The sequence below is a fragment of the Carassius carassius genome, chromosome 3 (genome assembly GCF_963082965.1).
Source record: "Carassius carassius chromosome 3, fCarCar2.1, whole genome shotgun sequence".
Classification (NCBI taxonomy): Eukaryota; Metazoa; Chordata; class Actinopteri; order Cypriniformes; family Cyprinidae; genus Carassius; species Carassius carassius.
The window spans coordinates 42,274,810-42,288,856 of NC_081757.1; the positions used below are offsets into that span (position 1 = coordinate 42,274,810).

At 38.7% G+C, this 14,047-nt stretch overlaps 1 protein-coding gene across 1 annotated transcript in view; it reads left to right on the top strand.

Moving 5' to 3' along the window:
- smchd1 (structural maintenance of chromosomes flexible hinge domain containing 1) overlaps window positions 1–14,047 on the top strand; it is a 47,596-nt gene that overhangs the window by 16,696 nt on the left and 16,853 nt on the right. Inside the window, exons 21-25 of the mRNA XM_059539028.1 lie at window positions 123–267; window positions 1,585–1,678; window positions 6,282–6,354; window positions 6,437–6,573; window positions 11,229–11,363. Of these exons, the coding sequence (XP_059395011.1) occupies window positions 123–267; window positions 1,585–1,678; window positions 6,282–6,354; window positions 6,437–6,573; window positions 11,229–11,363 (584 nt within the window). The remainder of the gene's footprint in view (window positions 1–122; window positions 268–1,584; window positions 1,679–6,281; window positions 6,355–6,436; window positions 6,574–11,228; window positions 11,364–14,047) is intronic.

Sequence of the window (14,047 nt, forward strand, 5' to 3'; positions counted from 1 at the left end):
ATACAAATATTAACTACAGTAGTGTCTCAGTGATGCTTAAACAATGCTTGACTGAAGCAACTCATCTCCAGTTAGATGCCATGTTAAATTCTCACTCTTTGTCTTCTTTGTTTCTCCAACAGAAGGTGAAGCAGTATCTTTTGTTCTAGGCATCATTTCCTCTCCTGTCCATGTCGGAGTTCCCTTCAGTATTCCTCTAGATTTTAGGGATGAGTTTGATTATCCCACCCAGGCACCCTGTGACATTAAACCCCAGCTGGAATGTAGGTAGGTCAAAGTATAGACACACACAAGTTTGTCTGACCATTGATTTAATCCTTTCCACCATTTCCTGTTGCTGTTCATTGCTTTGTACTGCTATTATTAACCAATGTTAATAGTGTATGTGTTTGTATGCACATGCACGCAAATCACTTTCCTTCTCAGACACTTGACCGAATGCTCGTCTGTGATGCTTCTGTTTTACAATGGATCCAATAAAAAAGCCACATTCAAAATATGTTACTAAGTGAAGCATTGCATGATGGGCTAGGTTAGCTTCAGAATTGGGACACCTTGTGCAAAACAAATGACTATTCTGTAAACAAAATAAGCCCCAAAACAGACCAACAAACAATGAATGCAATGGCGTATCTTAAAATAAATAATTCGGAAAACACAATTCTTATAGCAAAATAACATCCAGGGTTTCTGCAGCTCTTAAAAAGGTACTTAAGAGTTTTAATTTGGTCTTCCACAAATTCTAATCTGATTATTTACTTTATTCTGAATAAGACAATATTATGATGAAGGCGTTTACATGAGTTGCTTTTTAAATATTCCTTTCATGTTCCCTTTTAACATGTTATAATACATGTAACATATAGTTCATCTTCGTTATGCTGCGATATACAGTTCTGGTGTTTAATTTTATGAAAGCTTCAAGTGCAGTTAATTATTTGTCATGCTGTACGTGCAAACAGATGACGGCATTGTTGAAGCACTGTAGTGTGTATCCTGTTGCAAAATGTGCCAAGAAATCCTACACGACGGTAATAGTGTGATTTAAGGTGTGTACATGTCTATACTGCACTTCAATAATGCGATTAAAATAGGAATACTCCACATGTCTTAATTCTATTTGTGTTTACTTCGACTATGGCTCTAGCCGGATTAAGGTAATCAAAAATGTTTACATTTTTAATCAAAGTATTGTCTAAAATCTGAATATTGTTGTCCATGTAAACACACTCACTGTAACTTAATTAATATTGAATTGATTTAAGAGCTTATAAAAAGTTTTTTTTGTGACTCGTTCTGTAGGTTACCTTAAAAGGTGATGATAATTGACTATCTTTATGTGTGAGTCGTTGAATTATTCACTTGACCAGTTCTTTAACAAACAGAAATGGTGCTACTGCATTTTTTGGAGATGTGCAATGATTAATTCTGCTGTTGGTTTTGTTTGTAACAATTTTATTTATGGCAAATTTATTTAAAATCATATTGAATAATGCACTCACTTCATATGCTCAAGAATGTGAATTTCTATCTTGTAAGCATCATTCTTGCATGATTTTCTGATGGTAAAATCTCTTTCATTAGTTCACTACAGCTACGTTATGAGGGAATCTCAATTGGGACTACTTGTGTCATCAAAAATGTGAGGGCCATGGGGAAGATCAGTCATCAGAACAAGGTTGGCAGTGTGTTGCATTTAGCTTCACAATAATCATAGTTGGTCTTTGTTGAGTTTAACTAATAACTGAAGTCTTTGAATTAATCAGAGCCAGTGTTGGGTGCATTTAATTACTAAGTAATTAGTTACTATAATTTCATTACTTTTTCATTGAAAAAGTAAAGCAAGGGATTACTCTTATTTTTTTCTGTAATTTAGTTACAATTACTTCTTATGTAATGGAACATTTACAAACAATACAATACAATAATGGATTTAACAACAAAAATTAAAGTCTAACTTTAAAATGAATGCTTTTTATGTACTTTTCTCAATTTCAATACTTTATGAGTTAATAATAATATTGGTTTACTTTAGTGTCCAACTATTAACTAGTTGGTTATTAGCATGAATATTACTGGGATAATGGCTGTTTATTATTGTCATGCTGTCTAGTCTCTGTTTCCCTGGGTGTCCACTAGTGGGCTCACTTCCCCTTAGGCACTTCACCGTAGGCACTACAATTCCCACTAGCCTTGTCCCTTCATCACAGTAATTGCACTCCTGCTAATTGCACCAGGTGCCTTCACTTAATTGTCATTAGCCTCCCTATATTTACCAGTCCTTTCCTGTTGTCTGTATGGAGTCCTTTCCTTTCGTGATCCTGTCTTCTCGTCCTCCGAGATTCCTCGTATTCCGAGTTCCCGTTCCTGTTCCCTTCCTGTTCCTTCCCTGTTTGTTTTCTGTTGGATTGTTTTCTGGTTTTGACCTGGCTTGTTTCGACTACAATTTGGATTACCCCAATAAAGAACATACCTGCTATTGGATCTCTCTCTCCCTGTGTCTTACTGGATCGCGATCGTCACAGAAGGACTCCCATCTAGACAAGATCCAGCGGTATGTTTGTTGGTGTTTCCTCCCCAGCCAGTATGGTGGAGTGGAGGGCAAAATATTTAAAGTTGATCACCCTCCGCCAAGAGGACAATGAGGTGGGTGCCATGGCACGGGTGTTCTGGTCCCTGGCTGAGGGCATGGGATATAATGATGCGGCCCTTAAAGACACTTTCAATATTGGGCTGGATGACCCGGTTCCTCAAATTGAGATGAATCAGTTGGACGCCTATAATTTCTGGGAGTTTGTTTTTTACTTAAGTCATCGATCTCCGTGGAATACCCCAGCCACACCTGTCTCTCCCGGTGGGATGGCCGATTCTAGACTGGGGCCACAGCACAAGATGGCCGCCAGCCCAGCATCACGACGCAAGATGGCCGCCAGCCCAGCGCCACAGCACAAGATGGCCGCCAGCCCAGCGCCACTGCCCAAGATGGCCGCCAGCCCAGCACCACTGCCCAAGATGGCCACCGGCCCATTGCCACTGCCCAAGATGGCCGCTGGCCCAGCGCCACTGCCCAAGATGGCCACTGGTCCAGAGTCATGGCACAAGATGGCTGCTTGTCCAGCACCTCTGTACAGGATGACAGCCACAGTTGACCCTCCAGAGTCAAGTCAGGTTCCCGTTGACCCTCCAGAGTCGAGTCAGGTTCCCGTTGACCTCCAGAGTCGAGTCAGGTTCCGGTTGACCCTCCAGAGTCGAGTCAGGTTCCGGTTGACCCTCCAGAGTCGAGTCAGGTTCCGGTTGACCCTCCAGAGTCGAGTCAGGTTCCCGTTGACCCTCCAGAGTCGAGTCAGGTTCCCGTTGACCCTCCAGAGTCGAGTGAGGTTCCCGTTGACCCTCCAGAGTCAGGGCTAGTCACCGTTGACCTTCCAGAGTCAGGGCTAGTCACCGTTGACCTTCCAGAGTCAGGGCTAGTCACCGTTGACCTTCCAGAGTCAGGGCTAGTCACCGTTGACCTTCCAGAGTCAGGGCTAGTCACCGTTGACCTTCCAGAGTCAGGGCTAGTCACCGTTGACCTTCCAGAGTCAGGGCTAGTCACCGTTAACCTTCCAGAGTCTGGGCTAGTCACCGTTGACCTTCCATAGTCAGTGCTAGTCACCGTTGACACTCCGGAGTCAAGCCAAGTCACCGGTGAAATTCATGGACAAAGTCAAGTCACCAATGATCTTCATGGGCAAAGTCCAGTCACCAGTATTCTTCATGAACAAAGTCAAGTCACCATTGATCTTCGTGGGCAAAGTCAAGTCACCAGTGAAATTCATGGACAAGGGCAAGTCACCAATGATCCTCATGGGCAAAGTCCAGTCACCAGTACTCTTCATGAACAAGGTCAAGTCACCATTGATCTTCATGGGCAAGATCAAGTCACCAGTGTTCTTCATGGGCAAGGTCAAGTCACCGACTACCTTCATGAACAAAGGCAAGTAACCATTGATCTTCATGAACAAATGCAAGTCACCAATGATCTTCATGAACAAATGCAAGTCACCAGTGATCTTAATGAGCATAGTCAGGCCACCAATGATCTTCATGAGCAGAGTCAAGTCAGCATTGATCTTCTGGAAACCAGTCTAAACACCATGGGATTACCAGAGACTCTCCACGTCTCTGTGGAACTACCAAAACCTCCCCAGGTCTCTGCTGAATTACCAGAGCCTCTCCACGTCTCTGCTGAACTACTAGAACCTCTCCTCATCTCGACTGAACTACCAGAGTCTCTCCTCGCCTCTGCCGAACTTCCAGAGCCTCGTCACGTCTCAGCCGAACTCTCTGAGCGCTCGACTGATCCTGTCGTGGCCACGGAGGCTACCCTTAGCTTGTTCATGTTCTCTGTTTCAGACTTGCCTAACCAGACTTGCTCTCCTGTTAATTCGATCCCACTGTGGTGGTCGTCTGCGCCGCCCTGGTGGGCTTCTGTCTTGACCACACGGATGTGGTGGTCTTCTGCTCTGCCCTGGTGGGCTTCTGTCTCGGCCACACGGAGGTGGTGGTCGTCTGCGCCGCCCTGGTGGGCATCTGTCTCGACCACACGGATGTGGTCGTCTTCTGCGCCGCCTGGGTGGGCTTCTGTCCCGACTGCACGGATTCGGTGGTCTTCTGCGCCGCCCTGGTGGGCTTCTGTCTCGACCACACGGATATGGTGGTCTTCTGCTCTGCCCTGGTGGGTTTCAGTCTCGACCACACGGATGTGGTGGTCTTCTGCTCTGCCCTGGTGGGCTTCACATTAGGTCCTTCCTGGACTTATGTTTTGTGGTTGTTTTGTTCTTGTTCTTCTGTCTGTTTTCCACCTATGGACCTGGCCCTCCGTCCCTCCCCCTGATCCTCCGCCGGTCCACCTCCCTCCTGGGTTTCTTGTCTTTGTCTTTCTTTCTGTTCCCCTCTAAGGACCTGGCCCTCCGTCCCTCCCCCTGATCCTCCGCCGGTCCACCTCCCTCCTGGGCTCCTAGTTTTTGTGTTTGCACTTCTTGTCTCTGTTTCCCCATTTTACCTGGTTCTCTTGTCTCTGTTTCCCCATTTTACCTGGCCCTCCGTCCCTCCCCCTGGTCCTCCGCCGCTCCACCTCCCTCCTGGTCTCTTTGTGTCTTTTTGTCTCTTTTTGGGTTCGGGTGGAGCATCTGGCAGCTGCTCCGTGGAGGAGGGGGTAATGTCACGCTGTCTAGTCTCTGTTTCCCTGGGTGTCCACTAGTGGGCTCACTTCCCCTTAGGCACTTCACCGTAGGCACTACAATTCCCACTAGCCTTGTCCCTTCATCACAGTAATTGCACTCCTGCTAATTGCACCAGGTGCCTTCACTTAATTGTCATTAGCCTCCTTATATTTACCAGTCCTTTCCTGTTGTCTGTATGAAGTCCTTTCCTTTCGTGATCCTGTCTTCACGTCCGCTGAGATTCCTCGTATTCCGAGTTTGCGTTCCTGTTCCCTATCTGTTCCTTACCTGTTTGTTTTCTGTTGGATTGTTTTCTGGTTTTGACCTGGCTTGTTTCGACTATGATTTGGATTACCCCAATAAAGAACATACCTGCTATTGGATCTCTCTCTCCCTGTGTCTTACTGGATCGCGATCGTCACAATTAATACATTTAAAAAACAAATATTAATGTCTTATTCTACCCAATTCTTAAACTTAACAACTACTTTATATGTATTAATAAGCAGTAATATATATATAAATAAATATATATATAACAGGAGTATATTGAGGCAAAAGTTTTAATAGTGAGACTGTAATCTAAAGTGTGACCAGAATAATTTATGTAGTTATTAATATTATTTATTTGAAAGAATTAAAAGAACCGTTTCATGTCTATCCTTCTATCATTAACTTGTCGAGATTGATATAGGATTTAGAGAGTAATGAGTAATTATACTTTTTGGAGAGAGTAATTTGTACAGTAATCTATTTACACTGTTGAATATGTAGTTAGTAACTAGTAATTATTTTTTTTGTGACTAACTTACCCAACACTGCTTTTTGTTGATTATTTGTGATTAGTTTAGGCTCTGAATCAGCTTAAACTAATCACAAATAATCAACAAGAAGGTATCTATATATGTTAGTTAAGAGAGAAAGGGTTAATCAATTTATTTCTGAAATCTGTCCTAAACTGTATTACATAAACTGTATTATGCGAACACTCTTGCTAAAAATATGCATGAAGGATTTTTTATATATATTTGCAATGATGCTATTAGCACAGAACTTGGATATGTGTGATATTTTTAACAGATGTACACAGTGAAGGTGCACATCCCAGGACTGAAGCAGGACAGCCAGTCTCTTCAAATCGTATTGCAACCTGGTATGACAAACAACACAGAAACTGCAACAGAATGAGGAAATATAAAGAGTGTGTTAAAAACCATGTGATGTTTATTTTCCAGGCCCTCCGCACACTCTTGTGGTGTTTCCAGAAGATTTGTTCTCTGTTGAGAATCGAACTCCAGCAGACTTCAGAGTTGAGGTTCACGATGAATATCAGAATATCACCACTCATCCTAAACTCACCGTCCGCTGCCAGGTAGCGGTTTTATTTTTTTGGCGAATGCACACACATTTACTTGGCATGCATATTAGCCTGTCTAATTGGGGACATGCAGTAGACTTCTGTTGTCTTTATAAACAGATATTTGAAACATTTGAAGATTAAATCAGGATTTCTCAAACGAAGGATTGCTTCTGGTTGAAAATCTAATAATTTTCTGCAATCGAAATAATAATTTGTATCTAGCGCATGAGCCTAGAGAGATTTGTGAGTGCACGGGACACAGCATGAGCGAGTTTTAAGTGCGCACACTTTCTCTGGGAAATCTGTATGCTTGCAGAGAGATTCGTGCTTGCACATTATATTAATGTGCTTTTGCGTTATAATAATCTGGACCGCATATACAGACTATACGCACTGCAGACAGAGTACGTGTGAACCTGGCACAACAAATCTATTTCAACACCTGAACCACTGCTACAATGAGCTCTTTGATCAATGCATGAAAAAAAAAAACAAAAAAAAAAAAACCTGAACTAGTGTTGGGCGATATGGTCATTTTTCAAATCATCATATCGTCAGCCCGTGAGATCGACGATACACGATATTATCTGGCATGTGTGGAGTAAGAGAGAGACTCTTTGTTCATGTCATAGCATAACTATTTGGTGTTTTAAACAGCGCATGTGCGCCAGAGAGAGCCTATGGAATCACCAGTAATTGAAAAACTATACTTTCAGACATACTAATAAACTAACGTTAAATATAAAAATACTGTATTTAAAACAGCTAGTTCATATACTATAGTCGGACGAAACTGTCATATCGCGCGTCCTTTGACAAATTTGCCGCATCTGCGCACAGAAGTTATCAGTCTAAATGTCAACGGTGAAAATCAATAGTAGATTTCATTTAAAGTCCAACAGTTTAATACTAATATTGAACATAAACGAACACGTTAAATATAAAGTATTCAAAATGCACTTGTCCGCGCGGTGATAAAAAATGAGAGGCAGAGCCGCCACGCACACTCTCCGATGATGATTTTTATGTCACCCCTACCTAGCGGTCCATAGTGGACTCGTGGACGCGGAAAGTATAAACCGACGATTTAGTCATACATCGCTCGGGACTGCGCGTCTCATGACGAGACCGACGCACCGCCACAGAAACAAGAAAGAGATGCATTCTAACATAACTGTGGCATTAAACTCAGTTTGTGAGGGCTCATTTAAAATATTGCACACATATAGGCCATTCAGAATACATGTTTAAGTGTAATGAAATACCTTATATCTGCAGACGATGTACGTCTGTTTGCGGATGGAGACTCCTTCACCGGCTATAGGCTCATCCTCTTTTGCGTGTCTGTGTGTTTGAAACGCGGTGCTGGAGTGAAATAGCTGGGCAGTTTGATAGCCGAAACATAATAGTTAATATTATTATTATAATTTAATACATTAATAGGAGGATGAGCCTAATATCGTCTTGACTATCGACAGAGACATCTGCTATTGTTGATATCTATGATTATCGCCGATACACGATACTATCGTCTATCGGTAGAACCCTACCCTGGACACAGGATTTTTTTTTTGCCATTTGTCTAGACATTTTGACACACCTTTACTTAGTGATTAAGTAAAGACTTAAGACTTAAGTCTGTTCTAGAGACGTTACAACTTTTTGATAAAAATCTAATTGGTTTTCTTTTGGAAATATGTATCAAAATTATTATTTTTTTTGTCTATACTGCACAGCCCTAGCGTAGTGCAATTATCAAATCAAATACTGTGATTTTTTTAAAAATAAGTATAGTATGGGTTGCAGGGATTTGTGATAAAATAACCCAAATTTTCCTTAATAAAATAATAACAAAAGTTAGATGAATGTTTTATATAACCTTTTTGTACTATGCAAATTAGTAATGCACTGAAATTTTGGCAACTGAATTTTCAGCCGAAAAGGCAAATTTCTGTTTTAGTCCAAATAGTTTTGAGGGCCAAAATCACTGACTGAAACAGTTCTGTTTAATTAATGTTTCTCTGATGGTGTCAGTGTCTATTTCGTGCACACAAAGTGGATAGACTACAATAGGTAAACATGTCAGCTGTGTGAATGCTAATGCTAGATTAAAAGTCAATTTCTCATTTTTAATCGATAGTGATATTTAGGGCTGCAACTAACGATTATTTTGATAATTGATTAATCTGTCGATTATTTTTACGATTAATCGATTAATCGGTTTATGTACTTATATTTTAGTTTTTTCCATTTTTTCCCCAAGTAAATTATTAATAAATGGTCTTTATCATTCAGCATAGATTTAAGAGATTTTAACCATTTTGCACTGTCATATCCTCATCAAAAATATACCTGGAGATGTTTTATCGTGTTAGTAATCCTTTGTCGAACTCTTCTGCAATCAGAACACTGACCCATACTCTAGCAAATTTCACAAGGAGATTTCAAATAATGTTTTCACCATGGCAGTCCTTAGAGCTCCTAAAGTAGTTTAACATCCTGAACAAAGCTTATTAAGGAATCTTTCAGAACATATTTTCACGAAGAATAAGGATAAAACATAATAAAATTGCAGTGCATTGTATTTTATTATTTACTGGGAAAAAGCTTTATAGCTTTTGCTGTGAAATTGTAAACAATCCTTCAAAAAAAGTGCCAATGGCATGAAACCTGAATGGAACTCACAATTTAAAGTAAAATCCATCAGAAGGTTGTCCAGAAAAAAAAATAGGACACACACAAAAAACCTGCTGTGTGAAAAAGAGCAGTGAATAATACTTAGAAAAAAAAGTGCATTTCAAATATCTACATTTACCTCTCTCATTCAGTCATAATTAGGCTGCACGACTGAATTTTGAACTGGTAAACGACAAACTGATCACAGAACATGTTTGTAAAGCTTTAAATGTTAACTGTTAAAAAGCAATGTTATCAGCTTTTACGACTAAACATTTGCAAACAACATTGTACTGGAGAATCTGCACAAATGAAAGTCTTAGGGGCCGTTCACAAATCGCGCCTAAAAACGTGTGGAAAACGCTAGGCGCACCGCTTTCTCCTTTCCAAAGCGCTCGTGCAGAAGCGCCCCTGAGGCATCTGCCTTTGCTAAGCAACCATGACGTGCTCTCTCCTTGAAGACGCGGAAATTTCAGCAAAGGATAAATGGATTTGCAGCTCAAAAAATCGCTTGCAGTAGCTCTGCTACTAAATTTATTTCAAAATGGAAATCCATATACAGCTATGATCAGCTGTTCCTTCATCTTGACTGAGCTTTTAACGTTGTTATGGGAAAGGATGAAGCTGATTGGTTAGTTCTTGTCACATGACCCGCGGTGCGCTTGCTGCATTCTGAAAAGTTTAAATGTTTTTAACTCGATGCGGTGCGGTGTTGGAAATAACGAACTTGAGCGCGCAAAAGACGCGATATGTGAACGTCCCCTTAAACAGTGCAGTAGTGCAGAGTTTACAGGTTACTCTTCTTTTTTAAAGGCTCAATGTAAAGTACTCCCACATCATGCTGAATGCTGCAGACATAGACATGTCTATGGCTGCAGAGACGCTGTTCGGGAAGCACGTGACATAAAACAAGGCCAGCTATTGGCTATTCGCTACTTCTCCTGTTGTACTGGCTGAGTAAAACCTCCGGTGGCTCATTACTGCCACACTTTGGTCACCGCAGATTTGAAATATGCACGAAATGAGCCGCTTACGGCAAATAAAAGTTATTTAGCAACGAATCGATGACTAAATTAGTTGACAACTATTTTAATAATCGATTTTAATCGATTAAATCGATTCGTTGTTTCAGCTCTAGTGATATTGATTCTTAAATCTGAACATCAGTCTTTTAGTCTGTGCTGTTTTCTGTTGCATAAACTTCACTAAACATTATTTGTAGCACCTGCAGTCCAGTCATCGCAGGAAGCTTTGAGCTTTGTTGCTTTTAATATTAAAAACAAAGTCCCAGCTTTCAGTCAGTTTTATCATGGAATAGAAATAATAAATTGTGGTTTTTGCTCTTCAATGTCAAGTGACAGATGGCTGTATCCACATCAGTTCAAATGGCACGTTAAAGGTTAATCTCTTCCTTTTTAATACTAGTTACAGAGGCAAATTAATCTTAAATGGACATCAGAAGCTATTGAAATAACTTGTGAAATGTTTTAATGTCTTATGTAATCGCTCAATCATTGGAAAGATGTCAAACAGAACAAAAGACATTGTAAGCAATGTCGCATAACATTATATTTACCTCAGGAAAGCCAATGTCCACAATCTCAATAGTCAGCTATAAAAATTAATTAAATAAAAAATAAGAAATAACTCTAGAGAGGAGCATGTTGATCAATATATCTACTATATTGCATATTCATTACATGTTTTCTTTTGTTTTAATAAATCTGTCACAAAGACAAAATTGAATTAGAGCCACGGATTACATGTTTATTTTCTACAATGATGTTGAGTAAAAAAAATTATATCCATAAAAAGGTTTATATAGAAACTGCCTATAAGAACACTGTTTTTAATATAATTACATTTTGCATGTTTCACCTGTTGCATGTTTCATTTAATTTACACTTTTGTAAACTTAGCTTTATGAAAGACCTTCCATTCAATGGCACAGAACTATAGTTCATCTTTTAATGGTAAATGTGTCTTTGTAGTTGCTGGGAGCCCCTGATCTGCCCGTGGATGTTGTGGACTGCAGTAACACTGGCTCTGCACTCCTGCTGACCAAACCACTTCTGCTGAAGACTGTAAACGCTGAACAAATTCTCACGGCTAAGTTCAACATTCCTGTAAGATGCATCATTTGCTCTGTGTCTAATCTGTTTGTTTATAACCAATATATTATTATCAGGCATGCACAATATTGTATTTTTTTGCCGATAACCGATATGCTGATATTTTTCAACTAGTTTTTGCCGATACTGATAAATGTATTTTTGTTTGGAAACAACGCCAAGTCTCTCCTGTGCAGAGATTCTGAACAAATTATTTTTAATTTTAGTAAGTTTTTAACAAAAAATATTTTTTTGAATTAAAATTAAGTTTTTATTATGAGAGAACACTGAAAGCTTTGAAAATAATTATACATTAACTATAAATCAGTCACTTTTTTTAGACAGATGCAGTGGTAACCTTAACATTTTATTTAAAGAGTTAAAATTTGTAGATGGTCTAAAGAAAAAGAGTTTAAAAAACATAAAAAGAGTGAAGAAAAAACATAATACACTTTAATAAAATAAATCTGTATAAAATGATTTAATTTACAAGTGTCATGGTTGTGATTTTTAATCATGTAAGCTGTATCTTCTGACCTTTAAATCAAAACATACTTTTGATTTTACTACACCAGTTTATCACTAACACTACTGATTAATTTAATCAGAAATACAATCTTAATTTTATTTGTGCATTTTACTTTCATTTTATTCCAACAGCGCCCCCTAAGGAATTAAAACTCCTTACCTGACGGGCATTCTCAGTTCAAATGCAGCAATTAAAAATAGTGGTCAACCGATATATCGGGCTATAGCTGACATTTTTCAAATATCGGCATTGGCCAATAAGTTTTTCTGCTTGGCTGATGTGTTCAAGGTGGGACTTTTATTTTGATTGCATTGAGAGCGGCAGCGCTTGTGCACATAGTGCTCACACACTCTCTCTTGTGCGCCGTCGTTGTTAGCAGTCCTGTCTAATTCAGATAGAAGTGGGTCTAATAATCAGGTAGAACGGTTAAACAAAAGAATTAATGTATACAAAAAGTATTATAACGATTGCTTTTATATTATTAGTAATGGAAAGGCAAACATTATAATACTTTCTGGTTTGTCGTCAGCATTAAGCAAATACGCATTTATTTAATTTAAACAAATCTTTGAATGACTAATGAACATTTAATTTCGCAGACTTGGTTGAATCCAGCTCTGAGATCATGTGAAGTGTGTATGTGTATCCAGCATGATCGTGTGTTCTCTGTGTGACAGTCGGTCCGTGTGAATTGAATGCTCTAAACTTTAAACTCGTTATTTCAAATGATGCTGTGCTTTATGCATTTGCCCAGTGTCTTATTCATGTCATTTTCAATGTGTGCTGTATGTAAAAATAAAAATGAGGGTTACCCTGGCTTTACTTGAGAAATGTGATTCCCAATGCACACAAACTTCCCACAATACGGAGTGCTCTGTTGGTTACAGTGTTTACTTCCTTTTTATTATATTTTTATAAAATATTTATATATTTGTGGAAAATACTTTGTTGTATAAAGTATAAGTATGTTTATTTTACACATTTATTTATTTATCCTTTGTCAAACGATTTAAATTTCTTATATATTAATTAAAATAAAAGTTATATCGGCTTTGTATCGGTTATCGGCCCCCTTGCTTTCCAAGATTTTGGCATCAGCTGTCAAAAAAAAAAACAATATTGGTCGACCACTAATCAAAAACAGTGAATCTAATCACCATTCAGGTAAAAAAAAAATAAAAAAATGACCATAGTGCTGATCTTATCACTAGCACACCCTGGGAAAATGTGAGTTATTTGTCTTATCGGCACAATTATATATATATCGGACCGATGCCAATGTTTACATTACAAAATCATTCCGATAATATCGTGCATCCCTAATTATTATGGAAATAAATCTTTAGCTTTTAATTTTCAGATGCATGTTGCTTTGTGTACATTTAATCCATATTTAATAGGCATGCACATTATATTTGTGACTTTAAGCATTTGCCATCAGTGTTTTTATCAATATTGTTCAATTTGGCTGATATTAGAAGCAAATAATAATAAAAAAAAAACATTTATAAAGTATTGAAAAATTGTCTGCCTTTTCTACTTTAAATTAAAATTTCAGAGTTTGATTTGTAGTGATTAAACTATTTTGTTAAATTTAGTTTTTCACATTTTTAAGAATAATGTGTTGGTACAATTAATGCTCGTAATTGTTTTTTGTCTGCTTTGCTATTTAAGTACCGTATTTTCCGGACTATAAGTCTCACTTTTTTCATAGTTTGGCTGGCCCTGTGACTTATTTATCAAAATTAATTTGACATGAACCAAGAGAAAACATTACCATCTACAGCCACGAGAGGGCGCTCTATGCTGCTCAGTGCTCCTGTAGTCTACACTGAAAACATAGAGCGCCCTCTCGCAGCTGGAGACGGTAATGTTTTCTCTTGGTTCTAAATAAATGCGACTTATAGTCCAGTGCGACTTATGTATGTTTTTTTTTTCTTTGTCATGACGTATTTTTGGACTGATGCGACTTATACTTAGGTGCGACGTATAGTCCGAAAAATACGGTATGTGTATAAAATCTAGATAATCAGCATCAGGGGCTGTTTGTATAAAGCCACAGCATATCTATTTTACAAATTTTATTGACCTTACATGCCTCCAACTCATTTTAAAATTTAATGAAACTTTCATAAAAGTAAAGTGTATTATTGTCTGTTTTATTTGTATC